Source organism: Carcharodon carcharias, chromosome 12, assembly GCF_017639515.1.
Source record: "Carcharodon carcharias isolate sCarCar2 chromosome 12, sCarCar2.pri, whole genome shotgun sequence".
NCBI classification, from domain to species: Eukaryota; Metazoa; Chordata; class Chondrichthyes; order Lamniformes; family Lamnidae; genus Carcharodon; species Carcharodon carcharias.
This window is the reverse complement of record NC_054478.1, coordinates 75,482,994-75,504,334: the sequence shown is the minus strand read 5'-3', so window position 1 is coordinate 75,504,334 and position 21,341 is coordinate 75,482,994. Positions and strand designations below refer to the sequence as shown.

The 21,341-nt window shown below is 40.2% G+C and overlaps 1 protein-coding gene across 1 annotated transcript in view; it reads right to left on the bottom strand.

The window, feature by feature from the left end:
• Positions 1-21,341, bottom strand: part of kalrna (kalirin RhoGEF kinase a) — a 1,007,899-nt gene that overhangs the window by 225,042 nt on the left and 761,516 nt on the right. The window contains exon 35 of the mRNA XM_041200492.1: positions 21,311-21,316. Coding sequence (XP_041056426.1) covers positions 21,311-21,316 — 6 coding nt within the window. The remainder of the gene's footprint in view (positions 1-21,310; positions 21,317-21,341) is intronic.

Below are 21,341 nucleotides of genomic sequence, written 5' to 3'. Positions count from 1 at the left end.
CTCTCCTGTCCATAACAATACATGCATAGCATAACATTAAGCTCCTTTTCTTCACATACGGCTATCAGATACTAAACCAGTTCTAGATTGTGGAGGAGAGATCTTAAAATTACAACATTAATTGGAGCTACATCTGCTTTCATAGTATGAGGTTACAAATTCTCATCCAGCATTCCTGATTCAGCAAATGTGTTGAGTTATCGTGGAGGAATGCATCTGCAAATAGCCTGAGGTAATTGGAGTAGGATGTTGGCCCACAAAGCAATTATTTTTAAATTATAAAGTTCCAAAACATTAATACCAAGGACCTCATAAGTCTCTGCCTAATGCAGCGCGTATTTGCAGAGGAAATTTGCTTTCCCAATTTGCTGAGCCAAGTTAGGGTTTATAATAATAGCTACTGAGTATGAACACTTAACATATTAGAATAGAAGACTTTGCTGTTGTATTTTAAGTTAACTTTATCCCCAGTTATAACATTGAACTGCAGTGTTCAGACACTACAATCATAGCATAAACCATTAGCCCTGGCTTAGCAAACTGATCAATGTCAGATTAGCCATGTTTGCGAGCGAGACTAGAAAATATAACTGTACCAAACTGACATAAAACAAATTGATACAACTAATAAAAGACAAATTTTTGGTAATTATAATTTCCAGAATGCGTGATATTTTAAAAGATGATTTTCTTCAGAACCCTTACTATTTAAAAGATACACACAGCAACATGACTTCATGCAATTCACATAAGGCACAGAAAGAAATGACACAAGATAAACTTCAGAAATGGTTCTATTTCACTCACATGGTGGCTGATATTGAGAAAAGTTCAAAAAGGGGATTACTGGAATGATTCATTGCAAAGAAAAATTCAGTTATCATGATACGTTCACAGAACAATGTCTTGCTAATCAAGAAAAGTAGAGATTTTGGGAAGATTTAGTTCAAGTATTTAACATTTTTTGGAGTTCCTTCACTGTCACTAGGTCTAAATCCTGGAACTCCCTCCCTAACAGTACGGTGAGTACACCACGTTGAAGGCCACTCGCCATCACCTTGTCAAGGGTAATTAGGGATAGGTAATAAATGTTAGTGATGCTTACAGTCCAAGAATGAATATAAAAAAATGACATTGAATGGTGGAGCAGGCTCGAGGGGTCGAATGTCCTACTACTGCTCCTATGTCATATGTTTGTATGTTCCTTCTCCATGTCATTTGATCTATTTGTGTTTTGAATTCCACATTCCTGTTTATCCCCGATAACTTTTGATTCCCTTGCCTAATAATATCTACCTCTGTCTTAAAAATATTCAAGGATTCCACCCTCCACCACCTTCTGAGGCGGATTTCCAAAATTGCACAGCCCTCAGAAAAAAATTCTCCTCATCTCTGTCCTAAAAGGGTGACCCCTAATTTTAAAACAGTGCTCTGTAGTTCTGGACTCACCCACAGGAGGAAACATCCTTTCTACGTCCACCTTGCTGAGACCGTTCAGGATCTTATATACTTCTATCAAGTCACTCCTCACTCTTCCAAACTCTAGTGGAAACAAGCCCAGCCTGTCCAGCTTTTCCTATAAGACAATCACTCATCCCAAGTAGCTTTTATACAGCAAGTTATGATCTGGAATGTACTTCCTGAAAGTTTAGTGGGTGCAGGCTCAATGATAACTTTCAAAAGTGAATTGGATAAATACTTGAAGGGTAAATATTTAGAGTACTTTATGAATAGAGCAAAGGAGTGGGATTAATTGGATAGATCTTTCAAAGTGCCAGTACTACATAATGGGCCAATTGGCCTCCTTCTTCAGTGCATGTTCTATGATTTTGTGTGGAAAGAGAGTTTCAGAAATTGAATTCAGAAAATGAGGAATTATGCCTTTATTTATGCCAGACTCCAAGATCCGGAGAGAAACTATTTGAAAAAATGGGATGGAGAAAGCCAATGAAAATGTTGTCCTCCTGCTGATAACGTGCACTCAGCCAGAAGGACTAGTACAAAGCCGCATGGAGGCATCCGAGATCAAAGCACTGGCACCTCTTGTCTCACTTCATTGTTCGAGTTAAAGATCTAAGTGACGTCTGAATCACTCAGTCCATGCAGGGGACTGCTGCCTGCTGGACAGATCATCAACTTGCTCAATTGGTGAACAGCCACCTAGCACTAAGAATCATAAGACACAAAAGTCCAACAGGAAGATGATCAATGTTTCAGCCCTAAAGCAGCCTGACCAAGAGGGGAATCCCAAATGCAGCTCACAACCAATCTGGAAAATTTTCACACATGCAACTCAATTTCAGAACAGTAGGGTTAAATAAAGTCAGTTGTACCAGACTCCTGTGTCCAGACCATTGGATTTGAATATCGTCATCACCAGGACTGGTTCAATGAAAAAGATCCTGAAATTTTTGACCGCCTGTAACAAGACGAGCAGCCTCCATTGTCTGGCAGAAAAGCTCAAGGTCGCAAGTCAAGAAGCACTCCAACAGATCAAGGCTGATTTCCAAAGACAAATCTCGAAGATAAAGGGCAAGTAGTGGGAAGAGAAAGCCCAAGAGATCCGACAATATGCTGACCATCATGACATGCAAAGCTTTTTGAATCAACCAGGGCCATCTATAGACCAAGGTCAAATGGACAAAAATGCCTACGCTCACAGAATGGTGCTTCTCTTCTTAAGGAGGACAATGCCATCCATCAACGCTGGAAAGAACTCAACCATGAATCCACAATGGCAGATGATACTCTCCAAGCTATTCCCCAGTATCCTGTGGTAGAATCCATAGGTGAACCACAACTGATGGGAGAGCTGCAACAGGCAACCAAACAGATGAAAAACAACAAAGCCTGTGGCCCTGATGTTATTCCAGCTAAGATCTTGAAAAGTGGTTGGATTTTGCTCACATCAAAACTCCATGCATTCATCCTATGGATTTGGGAAGAAAAATAACTTTGCCATCACCCCACACTCTCCCACCCCCAGCCCTGACTTCAAGAATGTGATAGTTGTAACTATCTTAAAGCAGGAAGCTGTGGAAACTATCTCAGTATTTCCCTCTTGTCCCAAGCAGGGAAATCCTGATACATACTCTCCTGAATAGCCGACTTCCTATGGCTGAGAAAATCCTCCCAGAGGCACAATGTGGCTTTAGACCTTCCAGAGGAACCTCTGACATGGTCTTTGTTGCCAAACAAATCCAAGAAAAATGCCAAGAGCAACACTAGGAACTCTTCATTGCATTCATCGACCTGACCAAAGCATTTGACTCAGTAAATCACAAGGCTGTGTGGATTGTGCTCCAATGGTTTGGATGTCCAAGAAACTTCATCACAGTCCTGCAATTGTTTCATGATGATATGACTGCAACCTTCTTCAATGGGAGATCTGAAACATCCCTCTTCAAAACCAGGACCAATGTCAACCAAGGCTGTTTGATAGCCCCCATACTACTTACAATCTACCAGGCAGTGGCTATTCACCTCATCAACCACCCTCTGGTGTCAGTATTAAATACCGCCCAGATGGAAAATTCTGTAACCTCAGTCGCCTCTGTACCAAAACAAAACTTATCAATATAGGCATACAAAATCTACAGTTTGTGAATGACTCCATTCTGCACCAGATTTGTAAGCCACTCTCAATTTCTGCTACTTTGCACACAAGAGACTCGGCCAGTCCTTGAATGTTGCCAAAACAAAACTCATACATCAACCCAGTACTGGTCAGCCAAATATTCCATGTCCCATATATGTTGAAGGAGAAGCTGTGGAATATGTTGTGATTTTGCTATTACTTGGCAGCCACCTCTCTCAAATGCTCATCATTGACAAGGAGATCCAACACTGAATCAGCTGCACCAGCTCAGCCTCATAGAAACTGCGGTAGTGAGCATTTGACAACAAAGACCTCTGCAAGTCAACAAAAGATCTGTGTACAGAGCAGCTGTAGTCACCACACTCCTGGACTGCAGTGAGACCTGGACTGTGCATCAGTGACACATAAGAATACTGAAAGAATTCTATCAGCAATTCCTCTGCTGCTTCCTCTGGATTCAATGGGACGACTGTTGAATAAATGCTAGTGTCCTTTTTGAAGCTAGCTCCACAAAGATTCAGGCTAAACTCCTGAAAAATCAACTACAATGGACTGGACACTACGTCCGGATGGCCGAAAAGCAACTCCCCCACCAGATCTTTTTTCTCAATTCTCAAATGGCCAGCATTCCATGGGATGACAAAGGAAACGATTCAAAGATATTCTGAAGCTCCCCTTGAAGCACAGCATCATAGATGTTAATGACTGGGTGGAGCTTACTACCAATGTTCAAAATGGTGACAACTTGTCCAGCAAGCTGCATCATGCTTTGAGTCCAAATGCCTTAATGATGAGGATAGCAGTGGCAGAGAAGGAAAGGAAAGGATGCAAATCCTGCACTCCAGATCCCACAACCTATTGGGACCCCATGTGCCCAAAGATCTGCAGGTCAAGAATTGGCCTGTCCAGTCACATAAAGACTGATGGCAGAAACTCGTGACTCTGTGAGTGCCAACGACGACATCTCATTCAATAAAGGCAACTTTTTCAAGCGTTTATACAGTGTGACCAGAAGTGTGAAAGCGGACACTTTTGTCAATACACTCATTGCTTAGAGATTACACTTTAGAGGGAACTTCAACAGCGCATCCTCTAGCGGAATCACTAACAGCAATTTCTGGATTTCCGCATTATTCTGTGCATGGGTGCATGCCTGGGTGTCCTGTCAGTTTTAATGGACTGATGAGGCGAACCATGATGCAGTTTTGCCATCATTACCACTCCAAAATCCAGGCCAATAAATCTGTTCTCCAAAATGTTATTTAATGGTGCTAACCTTTTTTCAAACAAGAATTTTTGTATTTGTTTTGGGAACGATGAAACATGGTAGGAAAGGCATTGCACAATATCTTCAAAAGATGCATTCCCAATTCTCTAAGCCTTAAGAAATGTACCCTATGAGTTGATTCATAAGCAAGTGATAAGGCGTGGCCACACTAGTCTAGACATGCTGCAGGTCACACTGTCCTTTCCATGTTCTGTTTTATGCCTTAATAGCTGAAGGACTTAATTAAAAGTTTAGCTTTTACTTTGAAAACATTCTGAATGTGAAATCTAAACTATGAAGAACTTACAAATTTATGAATTAAAAAAAAGCACAGGAATATAGAACATTGCTATGGTTAAAAGTAGAAGAAATGGTCAGGGTTTCATCCATGGAAACTTGTTGCACACTTGAATGAAAAATATTTTTAAAAATTCCATACATTGACAATGAGCTATTTAATCCACACTGCCAGAAGCAAAAGTTGTTGTTTACAACGTCGCAGGAATTGACATTGCATTTTAATTTCCAGAATGAGGCACTTCATGTTAAGACATAATTCATTAATTTTAAAGTATCATTAAAAAAAAAAGGATTTCAAAAGCCATAAACCCCATGATTGGCTTGCCAAAAGCTGCCTCCATTTTTTTCGATTTCTTGAGAGGCTGTAACGTTAAACACATGGCATCTCAATACTGAGTTGAATGCTTCCAACATTACCCCTGTCAACTCTCCTTCAAATGCTGGGGCAAAATGAAGGCAAAAAGTACGAAAGGCCAGAGTTGGTGGAACTGAGATCTCTAGGAGGGCTGTAGGGTTGGACAAGGTTACAGAGCTAGTTAGGGGTGAGTTTATGAAGGGATTTAGAGAGAACTAGAACTTTAAATTATAAGCTTTAGTGGACCAGCAAACAATGTAGGTCAGCAAGAATACAAGCTGAAGGTGACAGAGCTTGGAAGATGGGAGGATGACCAGGAGAGAGTTGGAGTAGTTTTGTCACAAGCTGCCAAAGGTGTTCTTCCCCAGAAAACCAGTTGCTGAAGGAACTAGAGCCAATCTTTACACACTTAGATATTTATTTATTTATTAAATATTTATTTAGAGTTACACATTAAAAGCATACACCACCGAACCCAAAAATCTCAGTTTTAGTCTGTGTGCCTTCACAGGAGGCTCAAATGAATTCCCATCACCTTCATTCAGTTAAAAACAATTAGTAAACAGTTAACAGACTCCATTCTCCCTCAAAATAAAAGAACCAAATTTCAAAACAAATCAAATCAAAAACATCCAGATTCTGTACAAAGCATTATATTGTGAGACATCCCTCCTCTAGGACCCCTAACAATTTCTTCATACATGCATTTCTTTTTGTAAAACAATCAAACAGTTGATGACTTCCATCCACCCACTTAATTTTAGAGATTTCCTTTCTCTTCAACATTTGTTTCAAGCCAACAAGGTCAATCCATAACTTTTTCTCACTCAAACCTTTTGTGTAGTGTATATTATCCCACAATGAATGGCTATCTTCACAACATTCAGTGGGTATACTATCTTCAGTATGCCCCTTGTACAGAGTCTCACTTACAATATTTGACAAATAGAATCCCATATCTACTGCCTCCACAACAGCCCATGTTTAGGCAACCAGAGGACTTATAACAACTCTTTTTATCTTCTTAGCTTCCCGAGGTAAAATGGCAACATTTCTCATTCCCCACCCCCCATCAGAAATATTGTGATACCAGCTGCATTAGAATACCCATCAGTAAGATTAACACATGAAGCATCGCTAAAATGGCTAGTTTTAAGTTCCCATCCTTAAGTGATCCAAAGAACATAAGTATGCATTTCTCCAGATTTAATTTTTATGTTTTATTTACCCTTAAAGTATTCTCTATGTTAGGGTATTTCATCATAGTATTTAAATCCAATACATCTGAGCTAGCATCTAGTCTAGTCTGAGAACCAGTTCACCTGACCAATCAACTTTCCAATTACTCTGTCTCTTCTTTAGATAAAACATCATCAGTGTGAAGAGTTAACATGATTAACCAGGATAAGAATAACACTCTCTAAATAGGATTGTTGATTTAAATTTATTCCAGATTCCAAAAGCCCCACAAACCTGACTCCAAATTTTAAATTCTGCTCTAATCTTAATAATGTTTTTCTCAAATTCTGCAGTACTGCCACATAAGAAATCAAGATGCCTGAAAGTTTTCCTTTATGAATCAATAAAACATTTCAGCAAAACATCCCACCAAAAAATACCACACACTAAAAAAAAATTCAGACCGTGGCTGCATTTGTTTAGTTTCCATGGGTTTCCTCCTATATCTGCTGCTTTTTTGGCAGTTTCAGAAACAATTCTCTCTTGAAAGTATTGCTCTGCAGAAATGCAGCTTTATGTTTACTGACCTACACTCCCATGAATAGGTGGCCAAAAGAATTAAAAAGACTTAAGGTTACTTTTCCAGCAGTGGGACGGTCTTTCTCTAATAAGTGACTGTTTTCTAATGCAAGAGTCACTTCTTGACACACTATCAGTTCTTGCACTGTACTCTCTTATTCTCCCCACTTTCACTCCAATCTGTGAACCCCACTTCTTGGCCATGATCCTGAACATTCAACCAGCATTTAAAACTTGCTAGTAGCTTTTCCTGCATGTCCCATAATTGTCACATTCCTTGATTTTCTAGACCCCTCTTTAACATATAACACCCGAGTGCTCACTCTATGCAATTGGCCTATGGGTTTGACAGCTCTGTCCTTGCGTCATGATTGCTCATATTATCACTACTCAGCTCCTGATTGATTGTCTTCTGATCCTCAGGACCAACATCACAAAACACAGGCACACTTTAGGTACATGGCATCTTGTTTACTCTACCAGTTGCCTAGAATCAAGATTTTGAAATTAATTCAGCTTAATAATGATTATGTCTGACACCTTACCAGGACCTGTCCATTCCCTATGAGCCTCTCTTTTATAGCGCATCAAATCTCCTGAATTAATTTGTCTCAGGTGGTCTTCTATAACATATCAGTGTTCTCTGAATCTTTTCCAAGACCTCAGCCTTGATGAAAGACTATCTCTATGCAAGAACAACATTCAAATGTGAAGAAAAAATTGCAACTAATTGTAGTACCTTCTGGAGTAGGAGGTCTATCATACAGCACAGAAGACAATTTGGGATTCTACCTATAATTGCAAGGGCTTATACATTCTAACGATCTGGAGTGAATTCTTTGCATGAACTACTCATGCAGGGTGGTTATTTACTTGCAGTTTGATTGAACATAAACTTTTATGCAACATTTCGTCGATCACCACATGGTTCCTTTCACGGAGTCCATTGCTGAAAGAACTTTCAGCTGCATTATTCATGACCATGATGCTCAAATTTTCATGTATTTGAACTCATTATTGACAAATTTCCCCCCATTATGAGTCAGAAATGTAGTTGGTGCCCCTATCCATTTCTCGATAATTTTGTCTACAAACTCCTAACTAAGTATTGCTGGAGAAAGACTAAATCTGGTTGCCAGGTCTACAAAATGTGGAATGGAAATATTTCGGTCTTTGTCCCCACCTTTAGTTGCCTGGCAACTACTTTGTTAAAGATACATGCCAATTGAAGGCTTACAATAGGATGTGGCAGCACACTCTGGGTACTTTTTACAATTTCATACTTCTCATTAATCTCTTCTATTAGCCTCATATACTTATCATCAACCACACCTCCATACTTTAGCAGGATTTTTGGCCTTTGACAAGTAAGATAAGCAAATTGTCTAAGTAACTTTAAGACAATTTGCTTTTTGACTCTCTCATTCTTATCACCTGATGCCATTAGTATTTATCTAACACTCTAATGAGAAACATCTGGTTCTGTTAAGAGGATACAATAATGTCCTGACCGGTAAAAGTATAAATCCATTGACTTTACAAAAGTAATTGCCTCATCATGCTCCATGTCATGTTTCATTTGTACTCTTTTCATTAAAGGTTTACTCAAGTATCTCAACTGAGACTACATCACTTATAAATGGCTTCCTCCAGCTATCTTACATGAAATTAAAACTCTTGTGATCTCAATTTGTTGTCATCACCAAACTTATAGTTGTATTTTTATATCTCTTAACCTTGGATCAATTCCCACCACGCAGTGAATAAAGATATCATTTTAAACAATCTGCTCTACCTACTGTTGAAGTGCAAGTACTTTCCAGCACTGCACAGTTAAAACAAGTCTGCAACTAATACATTCACAGGGAAAAAACTGCCCGGGACCAGTACAATTTGTTTGGATTCATCATTATTTTCATCCTCTTCCTCCAAATTCTCTTTGCCAAGAGTCAGTTTGAGGCCCCTGACTCTTTGCTTTAGGCAGTTTGTCACACAATAATTTGAGTCATACCTGAAGCAACTATGAACTATTCCTTGGGAGTTCCTGGCATTCATTTGTGTATTTTTGCTGTTCAATTCTATCTTCTATTGTAATAGCCAGGTTTGTTGGATGTGCTTTCATCCTCATTCTGCTTGTCTTTAACCATTTGATTGTACTAACACCTGCGCCTGGTAACTGGACAATTTTGAAACCTGGCAATCATTGAGTCGTCTATTTTTTATAGACTATCTTATTTGGTCTATGAAGGCTGAAGGAAATTACTGTTTCCCTAGGAATTTTTGCAAAGCAGCAGATATCTGATCCAATTGGGTCTCCCTCTCAGAGAACCGAACACCAGTTAGAACTGCAGTAGCCTGTCTATATGAGACACCTTAGCACAATCCAGCAATTTAAACAATCGTACTGATCCAGAAACCCCCAAATTGAATTCCATCAATCTTTTTACAATTTTTTAAAGTCCATGATAGATTATTCCATAAAATGCCCATCTGCTTTCTGAAATCTATCAAAATCCAACCATGACTTATAGACCTTTAACAGGTCATCTTTCTTGTAAATTTCATCCAAGAATTCTAACAGAAGCTCCAAACCTTCAACTCTATCCAACTGATGGGCATCCAGTTCACAAAATACTTTATTTCTAATTTTGCTTCTGGTAGGAAGGGACAATGCCAAGACCATACCTTGTTTCCTGGAGTATTGCATGCAGTTTTGGTCTCCCTACCTAAGAAAGGATATACTTGCCAGAGAGGGAGTGCAGCGAAGGTTCACTAGGCTGACACCGGGGATGGCAGGACTGTCATATGAGGAGAGGTTGGTTTGACTGGGCCTGTATTCATTTAGAGTTTAGAAGAATGAAAGGGGATCTGATTGAAACGTATAAAATTCTAACAGGGCTATACAGACTTGATGCAGGGAGGATATTTCCCCTAGTTAGGGAATCTAGAACCAGGGATCATAGTCTCAGGATACAGGGCAGGCTAGTTAGGACTGAGATGAGGAAAAACTTCTTCACTCAGAGGGTGGTCAACTTGTGGAATTCTCTACCACAGAGGGCTGTGGAGGCCAGGTCACTGAGTATATTCAAGAAAGAAATTTATAAATTTTTGGATATTAAGAGCATCAAGGGGTATGGAGAGAATGTAGGAATATGGTGTTGAGATAGAGAATCAGCCATGATCATATTGAATGGTGGAGCAGGCTTGAAGGGCAAAATGACCTACGCCTGCTCCTAGTTTCTATGTTTGTTTCCTCTTTGATAGGGATGTAACCCCTGCCCAGATATCCACTTCACTCTTCCACTGGTCATATGGAACAGACTTCAAGTACATCAGAAGGCAATTAAAACCTAGCAATTTTTACACTTGTTTTCTGCCGTTTTCCATAATTTGTGGTATTCTGTCTGAATTTTTTTCTTAGCTTTGCTCTTTCACCTTTAGACAACATTATCTGCTAACATGGGCTAGATTTTACACACTTCCGCTGACGGGTGTCAGGCGACTCACCCACCAGTGAGTCAATTAAGGGCCTTGTGGGCAATTAATGTCCATTTAAGGATCTGATCCCACGTCAAGCATCCCACCTGTCAGGCTTCCCTGCGTGGGTGGTGGATTGGGGGTGGGGGGGAAATGATCCCTTCTTATGAGCCCCATGGGCCCATTAGAGACCCCCCATGGTGTTACCCCCCCCCCCCCCCCCCCCCCAGGTTTCCCTCCCCCATGTCCTCTCAAACCACACCACATGACCTCCCTCACTGGGGCCAGCCAGCTTGGCCCAAGGAAGACCTACTAATTCTGATCTAACGCTACACACCTCTGTCCCGAAGATCTAGAGTAGCTTTCTGTGTTGGGATTTCCTGTCCCTGAGGAGTGGAAATTCCACCTCAGTCCATTAATGGCAAATTAGGCATTAAATGACTGTGGGGCAGCCAGTGTTCCCCTGGGCAGGCTCCCCCGCCCAACATTTTAGCCAGGGGTGGGGAGTCCAGCACCTCGTATAATTCAACCTCATGTTCTTCCTCGAAAGCTAGCTGGTAAAGGATAGAAATGGAGCGAATCTTTACATACTTAAGAGTTATACATTACAAGCATACACTTCCTAATACAAAAATCAGTTTTAGTCTATTTCTATAGGGGCTTCAAGTGAATACGCAGTATTGTCCATCACCTGTATGCAATTAAACACAATCAATATACAATTAAGGTTCTGATGAGAGTTTCAACAGCAGGTCAGCTAAAACTGGATGGAGGTGAGCGATTTTAAGGAGGAATTAGGCAGATTTTGCGAGAGAGGATATGGGATCAAAAACTCAGCTGAGGTTCAATTGAATGTTAAGGTTAAAACCAGTCTGATTAAACAGATAATCACCAGGGATGAGGATGGAATAGGTGGTCATAAAGCCAATAGGGAATTAAAGAGAAACTTCTTTATCTGGCATGTGATTAAAAATGTGGAACTTGCTGCCAGAAGGAATAGTTGAGACAATTACCATGGATGTATTTAAGAAGAAAATTATTAGAAACATGACGGAGAGAGGAATAGATGGCTTTGCTGATAGGTTTTGATAAAGTAGGATTGGAGGAAGGTACGTGTGGACCATAAACAGCAGCATTACCAGTTAGACCAAATGGCCTGTTTCTGAGCTGTACACTCTATGTAATTCTAGGTAAGTCTATGCAGCTGTATGGAGTTTTGTCATTGGAGAGCTTGACCTGGGATGAGTCTTCTACATTACTTCGAGTTCCCATGGATCTGTTGCTAGAGTGCAACGTTGTGAGTGTTAAAGAAACACTGAGTTCCAGGATATAAGGTTTATTAAGCACAAACTAGCATGAATAGTAGCACAGTAAGCAAGCAGACAAAGATCTATATTTACAAACAAAACCACTGAAGGGATTTTAATGGCAGCCCTTGGACAACCAGTACAGTCATGAAGGGAACAGAACAAATCCTCTGACGTAGGTTTATAATTTGGCTTCAAGCCAATCAGGAGATGTGCCTGTACCACACCCTACAGACTTCTCAATTCAGAGAATCAATTCTGGGCCCAAATGCCCACATGGTTCTAGTCTTCCCAACTTTTCAGAGCCTTTCTCTCTTTGTGGTGGGGGCCAAGGACAAATGGCATGAGTCTTCCCAATATTTAGCTAGCAGAAATTACAGGTCATTTAAGATATCAGACACTCAACCTGACAGCACAGAAGCAGTGCAGAGACTGAGACAGAGCTGTGTATTGTCTGCTATACATGGGTATAAGTGGCACCTTTGGATGTCTTTGGATGATGAAGTCAAGAGGCAGCTTATAGATAAAGAGGAAGAGGCCTAGGATAGATCCTGGAAATTGCTATAACTAATGGTGCAGAGGCAGGAAGAGAAGCCATTGTTGGAGCATAGTAACTGAGAAGACAGTCACACCATCCATATTAAAACTGTTGATATCCATAAAGAGAAATACAAGTAATTATATTAGGAATCACTGAGTATTTAATACATTATAACCTGCTATCAGGAGGCAGCCAGCTCCAGCTTAGAATTTGAGATCCAATGTTCGTTCCTGCTAATGTCATTTTTGTGCAATTTAGGTTTTTTTTTGAAAAACTGAGTCAAGTAATTTAGTTCCTCATTTTCAGCAGAAAATGTTGTATGTTCCTGAATTTATTTGACTTTTTCAATATTTCTTTGGCACTAAGATGGAATTTGTACTCAATGAGGCCTGTAAATTGGGACAAATTTTGTTTCTGCTGGGATTCTGTCCCATAATGGCTGCGCTATCCTTTCTCATTTTGTTTTGGGGTTTTGGGCAGTATGCATGCTGAAGATGCTGGGATAATATAAGAATATATTTAACTTGGAACAATGAAGGAATTCTGAAATCCAACCTTTATACCCACACTGAAACAATAGAGGCATGTCTGTTGTTAGCTTTAGTGGAAGTGTTTTACTTTGGAACAGGAAGCCTAAAGAAGTTATTAAAAAAAGTCTGCTGGACTTGCAAAGAAAGTTTTCAGTGCAATTTTCCTTTTTGCTTTACACCAGGACAGAGCTGATCCTGCTTTTGGCAGCCAAAGAGCAATTGAAACCATAGGAAAATGATCCAAACCCAAAAATTCAGAGGTTCTGAGTTACAGTTATTGGACCCTCTATTTTATTGAGGGATGAGGAGAAGCAACACAGGACAGAGAAAAGGGAGGTTAAGGCAGTATTTGTGGAGGATACATTCCCCAAAATATGATGCAAAGAATTTACAGGCCATGCAGGTCTTATAAAGATCTTAGTGAGGGGCTGTGAGAGAAAAGAGGGCTTCAACAAGGAGTCTGCGACCTTCAACGATAGTCAAGATCAACTGTCTCCATAGTTCTGCCTTTGGCAGTAAGTATTACAACAGTACTTACGCCTTTTGTCCAACCCACCTTTTTCAAGCAGCTACAGGGGATCTGTGTGTTACCTTCCAGGGAGCTGTCAGGGCATATATTTCTCAGGTCACAGACACCAATTTTAGGAAAGTAAAGGAATTCAATAAGCTTGACATTGACAACTAAGCAGCAGAGTGAGCCAGCCATATAGTTTATTACATTGCTCGGTACCCCAAAGCATAAGGTCTGATAGATGGCACTCATGTAACATCACAAACACTTTTGGTAAACTCCCTATACTTTTGAATTGAAAGGGCTTCCACTTGCTACAGGCTACATGTGATGAATGTCAATGCTAAATTTGCTGCAAGTTGCCATATTTGTCCTCAGTAATTCAATTGTCCCTGATCTCAAAGAAGAACCTGAATTAAACAGATATCTTGGAAGAACCACAGGAATGCTGCAATGAGGCATGTGTTTCTACGAGAGTTATAATGAAGATTTACAGTGGTTTTAAAAGGACATAGTCACTCTTTAATATGAGAATTATATCAATGAATGTGTAATGCATCAAATTGCAGCCTTTATAATTTTGCAGACAAAAATTGCTTGGGCATGGAGATTCAGTGGGAGATTACTCTATTTACTGTGGAAGCAAAGGCGTAAGGAAGGGAGCATCAGGAGTAGCTGGAATTAGAGAATTCCAGAGTAATGGCTTCATGAAAAACAGAACTCAAATAATTAGTGAGTGAATCCCTCTGTTTAAGTGCCTCCCTATATAGCCATAGTCACCACCCTCCACTGCAGGTCAAGGTCCAATATTCCAATGCAAAACACATGTTGAAAGCTCACATCATATCAGGCCTTTCTGAATCTACCAGACTTCGAATTGCCAACATGGGGCATGGAACATGAATAACTGAACACAAAATAAGTGCACTTTCTCTTTAATTATCACCAAAATAATCACTGTTAATAGTAGCATTTCTTCTTCACACCATACTTCCCTTGTGTTTCTAGTGCTTCTCCTACCTGCAACCTCAGGGCAAATACTGTAAGAAATGATTGACTGCTCTCGAAATTGCAACATATATAATTAAATGAAACACTTTCTAGAGCATGCATTGCCTACAGAAATGGGTAGTTTTCCAACACAGTGGTAAACAACAGTCAAAAACAGAGCGAAGACTGGGCATGGCACTTAAATTCTTAGATTTATTGGAACCTAATTCACATTTGTATTTAGTGGGACAAAATATTGGAACAATTACATTTAATATCTGGATTGGAAATTAATTCTACTCATCCCAGGAGTAGGATCAGAGAGTTCAGATTCAGATCAGAAAAATGGAGGTAGAACATTAGCTAGGGACGTTGTGATAGACATGGAGTTACAGGAGAAGCAAAGTTTAAAAAAGTGTCCAGCAAGAGAAATTGACGGGGTTAAACTGTTTATACTTCAATGCAAGGAGTATTACAAACAAGGTAGATGAGTTAAGGGCACAGGTAGACAGACAAATGGCAGCAGGATGTAATTGCTATAATGGAGACCTGGCTAAAGGAGGGACAAAACTGGCAGCTTAAATTCCCTGGTTATAGAGTCTTCAGACACGATAGAGTAGGAGATAAAAAAGTAAGGGGGTGGTGGTGTGGGGTAGCACTAATGGTTAAAGAATCAATTCCATTTGTGAGGAGGGATGATAAACTAAATGGGTCAACAAACGATGCTTTATGGATTGAGCTTAGAAATAAAAAAGAGGCAGTCACTACTGGGAGTATACTACAGACCCCCAAATAGTGTAAGCGAGATAGAAGAACAAATATGTAGGCAAATTTCTGCTTGCAAGAACAAGAGGGCAATAATAGTAGCAGACTTCAACTATCCTAATATCAACTGGGATTCAAACAATATAAGGGGCACTGAGGGAGAAAGGTTCATGCAGTGTGTCCAGGAAAATTTTTTCAACCAATTAGTGACAAGAGGAGATGCAATTCTAGACCTATTCTTGTGGAATGAAGAAGGGCAAGTGGGTGAAGTGACAGTTGGCAACCATATCGGGGACAGTGATCACAATTCAGTTAGATTTAGCATTACCATGGAAAAGGACAGAGATAAGGCAGGAGTAAAAGTCTTGAACTGGGGGAAGGCAAATTTTGCAGAAATGATGAGGGACTTGGCTGAGGTGGACTGGACAGCATTGCTGGAGGATAAAATAGTGGAAAACCAGTGGGAAGCACTAAAAAGTGAGATCCTAATTGTACAAAGTAGACAGGTCCCTTACAAAAATAAGAGTGGTACTGCAAAATCTAGACCCACCTGGTTGTCTAAAGGAATACAGGGGAAGATCAAACAGAAAAAGAAAGTGTACGATAGGCACAAAGAACTAAGCATTGCAGATAGCCTAGACGAATATAGGAAGTGCAGGGACGAAGTAAAAAAGGAAATAAGGAAATCAAAGAGAGGGCATGAAAAAAGATTAGCAAGTAAAGCTAAAGATAATTCAAAGATGTTTCACCAATACATTAATGCTAAAAGGTTAGTTAAGGAAAAAGATGAAGATGGAAACTTGTGTGTAGATGCAGAGGCTGTGGGAAGGGTTTTGAATGAATATTTTGTCTCCGTGTTTACAAAGGAAAGGGAGGATGTAGATATATTAGTCCAGGAGGAACACTGCGAGATTTTGGATGGGATAGTCATAAAGAGAGAGGAAGTACTCGAAGGGTTGAAATCCTTGAAAGTTGATAAGTCACCAGGGCCAGATGGATTGTTTCCGAGGCTGCTGAAGGAAGTCAGGGAGGAGATAGCAGATGCTCTGAGGATGATTTTCCAATTTTTACTAGATACAGGGGAGGTACCGGAGGACTGGAGAAATGCAAATGTAATTCCATTGTTTAAAAAGGGTTCAAGGGAAATGCCAAACAATTATAGGCCAGTTATCTTACATCGGTGGTGAGCAAATTAGTAGAACAAATCCTGAGAGATAGGATTAACTATCATGTGGAAAGGCATGGACTAGTCAGAGGTGGTCAGCATGGATTTCTTAAAGGAAGGTCTTGCCTCACAAATTTGATTGAATTTTTTGAGGAAGTGACAAGAAGGGTTGATGAAGGTCGTGCAGTGGATGTTGTATTAATGGATTTTAGCAAGGCATTTGACAAGGTCCCACATGGCAGATTGGTCAGAAAAGTAAAAGCCCATGGGATTCAGGGTAATGTGGCAAACTGGATAAAAGGTTGGCTTTGTAACAGGAAACAAAGGGTATTAGTCGATGGATGCCCTTGCAAATGGAAAGTTGTCTCAAGTGGTGTTCCAAAGGACTTGGAGTTGGGACCCTTGCTGTTTGTGTTATATATTACCGATTTGGATGTGAACGTGGGGGGCACGATTGGGAAATTTGCAGATGACACAAAGATTGGCTGAGTGTAGAGGATAGCCATAATTTACAAAACAATATAGTTGGGTTGGAGGATGGGTGGTAATGTGGCAGATGGATTTTAACACAGAAAAGTGTGAGGTCATACATTTAGGAAGATCAAACAGTTACAGGGATTACAAAATAAATGGGAATATACTAAGAGGGGTAGATAAAGTGAGAGATCTTGGTGTACAAGTACACAGGTCCCTGAAGGTGGCAGTCCAAGAAGACAAGGTTGTAAAGAAGGCATATGGAATGCTCTCCTTCATTGGCAAAGTATAGAATATAAAAGTAAGGATATAATGTTGGAATTGTATAAAACACTGGTGAGGCCACAACTGGAGTATTGTATGCAGTTCTGGTCACCACAATACAGGAAGTAATAGCTCTGGAGAGAGTGCAGAGGAGGTTTACAAGAATGTTGCCAGGGTTAGAAAAGTATAGCTACGAGGAGAGATTGGATAGGTTGGGGTTATTTTCCTTAGAACAAAGAAGGCTGAGAGGTGACTTGTTTGAGGTGTACAAAATTATGAGGGGAATAGATAGAGTGGACAGGATAAAATTGTTTCCCTCGGTGGAGAATTCTAGAACCAGGGGACAAGATAAGTGGCAGAAGTTGTAGGAGGGACATGAGGAAGAACTTTTTCACGCAGAGGGTAGTGGGTGTCTGCAATTCGCTGCCCAAGTTGATGGTAGAGACAGAAACTCTAAACTCTTTTAAAAAGTCCTTGGCAATATATTACTTCCATCAGTAGTTCAGTTCATAGTATCGATCAGAGATTTAGCTTCTTAAAAAAAAGCACCCTAGAGATTCTTCCAGCCATGGACAGAGTCACACCATTCGTCACATTCTGCCAATTAGAGTACATGCCCATTATCCCTACTCTGTCTTCTGCCACTCAGCCAGTTTCCGAACCAGATCAATGATTTACTCTGAATTCCACAAGCTTCAACTTCAGCCAACAGTCTCTTATGTGTGATTTTATCAAGTGCCTTCTGGGAGTCCATATAACTAATATCCATAGACATTCCCCTAACCACTACTTTAGTCATCGCTTCAAAAAATTTAATCAAATTCATCAAACACGACATACCTTTTACAAATCCATGCTGGTTCTCCCTGATCAGTTGAAAATGTTCAAGCTGTTTAGTCACCCTATCCTTAATTATAGACTCTAGCAGTTTCCTGACAACAGACGGTAGGTTAACTGGACTCCCTCTGTCACCTTTCTTAAATAGCAGACTGGTATGCTTGATTTTCCAATTTAAAGGAATGGCTCAAGAATCAGGAGAACTTTGGAAGATTATAGTACCTGCAATATTCTCACCTAATACCTTTAATGTCTTGAGGTGAAAACCATCTATAGTTGTCACTCTTTAGTGTGAATTTGCTTATGTTAATTTTGCTGAGTCCCTATCCTTGATCATTGTTAGTTTCCTTCGAATGTTTTGCATGCTGACTTCTTCCTCTACTGTAAATACTGATGTGCAATATTCCAGCATGTCTGCCATTTCCTTGTAATATTTTAAGAAATGAAAAAAGGGACTATACCAGAGTGAATGGCTAGGATGCAAGGGAGTAAAGTTTTGATGGACTCAAAAGCATCAAAGGTGGAAGTGAGGTAATAGTTAAACAAATTAGTGACTGTAAAAATAAGTGGAGGTAAGTGGAGAGTCAAAGACTAAGCAGTTCGGAGCTTGGTAGTAACTAGGGAAAGAAATTTTCCAAAGTCCAGGTGCAAATATAAATAGGTGGGGTGGGGTGGGGTGGGGTGGGGGGGGGGGGAAGGACAGGGATATGGATTGTCAATTATACAAGTATGTGGTCAGAAATGGTTTTGCCTGTGATAAGGACATCGATATAGGGAGACCATGGGATGTAGCAAGATCAAGGCCATGGCTGCACATATGGCTGGGTGAGCTTTTATGGAGGCAGAGGTTAAGGAAGGACAGAGAGCTGTGAACTCATAGGGCAGAGAGGGCAAAGAGAGCAAAAATAGGAGATTGAAATCACTCTATTTTGATGGTAAAATGTGCAAGTAGAGTGTTGAAAATAAAAATGGCAGTATGAAGGTTACCAAACTTTTCCAGTATTTCCTCTGACTAAAAGTATTTTATGTTCTGGTCTAAATCTATTATCAAATGTACTTTAAACAATTAAAATATTAGCTATTAAAAATGAACCTTGACATTTATAGTCTTCTAACTTATTTGCAAGTTTCAGTTTCACAAATTCTAACTAGTCAAATGGATTCCAAATCAGAGTCCTGCAGAAACCAGAATGGGATTGGACAAAAGAAATTCACACAAGGGGAAATCTGCTATTATTTTGATAAACATTTTATTATTCAGTATGCTCAACTTAAAAAGGAAGACTTTCAGGCAAATTGTTTTAGTCCAGCCACAATCAAATCCTGTCCAGTAACGTCAGTAATGGCCAGGATTTTTCCTATGGCGAGCGGGCTGTGCAGGAGCAGGTGAGGGCGGGTGTGGAGCCGATCGCCACCCGCGCTCGGCTGCTCATTGCCATTTTACACGGGTGGGCCAATTAACGCCTGCCCATGGTAACATGCGGCCGGTAGCACTCAGCAGGAGGAGGGAGAGTCGGGGTCAGTGCAAAAGAACGCAGCAGTCTACTTGAGGCACGAGCTGCCTCAGGGAGATTGAATGGATATTAAAAGGATTGAATAAATGATTAAAAAATTTATTTAAACATGTCCCCTCTTGTGACACAGTCACATGAGGTGGGACATGTATTTAGATTTATGAAAATTTATTTATTTATTTAATAAAAGTTCAGGAAACCTCATCCAGCCGGTGGATGAAGTTTCCTGAAAAACGCGAAGGCTGCTTGGGCTTTCGCCTGCCCACCAACCTTAAGTTTGGATGGGCAGTGTTCATAAGTCCTTTAATTAATTTTTTAATGGCCTTAATAGGCTGTTTACATTTCGGCAGGCAGCAGCCGTCTCCGATGCATGCCTGCTGAACGAAATATCGCGATGGCGTGCGATGATGTCAGGACATACGCTTGACATCATCACGTGTCATTTTATGCATCGGCATGTTGGGCCTGCCCCCACACGCCCACGGGAAAATTCTGCTCTATCAGTATTTAAATGGATTTTGAAAAACTTTGCCATAATATGATTGCCAGAATAATTCTTTTAGAAATGTGCAGAATTTCACAGACAACCAAGATCTATTCGAAGTGTAAGTCATAGACAAATAAAATTAGATCGTGGACAGATCTAAAAAAATTAAATCAACTATAAAACATAACTAGTGGAGATAAGAGAGTCTCAAAAGGAACCAAGTGTAAAATGTAAGCTAAAAGCATGAACAAAGGTAATATTTTGTCTTTACTCCAAGCTTTTATTTCTTGTTATTTGACCTTGGATTCACAGTAATCCTCCAGTGAATTAGAAACAGAAGAGGTAACATTCAAGAAAGTAAAACCAATCTGGGCTTGTAACAAAAGCAGCAGAAGGTAAGTTTATACTTTGCGTATTCTGCAACAAGGTTATGGTGACCTAAAAAGTGTCCCCAATAATAGTCAGGACAAAAATAACAGATGGCCCTGCTACATGGCTTAAAAAACTAGGGCATTAAGTAGGACACCTGGATAACTTTGCAGATGATCACTGATATTCATAAATCAAGCTATTCTAGATACGCACTACATTTGAGTCTTGGACTAGAGTCATAGAGGTCTATAGCACAGAAAAAGGCCCTTCGGCCCATCGAGTCTGCCCCAATCAAACAAGTACCTAACCATTCTAATCCCATTTTCCAGCACTAGGCCCATAGCCTTTTATGCCGTGGCATCACAAGCGCACATCCAAATACTTTCTTAAATGTTATGAGGGTTTCTGCTTCTACCACCCTTTCAGGCAGTGAGTTCCAGATTCCCACCACCTCTGGGTCAAAATATTTTTCCTCACATCCCCTCTAAACCTCCTGCCCCTTACCTTAAATCTATGCCCCCTGGTTATTGATCCCTCCACCAAGGGGAAAAGTTCCTTCCTGTCTACCCTATCTATGCCCCTCATAATTTTATACACCTCAATCATGTCCCTGCTCAATCTCCTCTGCTCCAGGGAAAATAACCCCTGTCTATCCAATCTCTCCTCATAACTAAAACTCTCCAGCCCAGGCAACATCCTGGTAAATCTCCTCTGCACTCTCTCTTGTGCAATCACATCCTTCCTTTAATGCGGATTACAGAACTGCACACAATAAATTTGTGTCAAATAAAAGGCAACAGGAATCTTCATGTGGACAGTAGCAAATCAC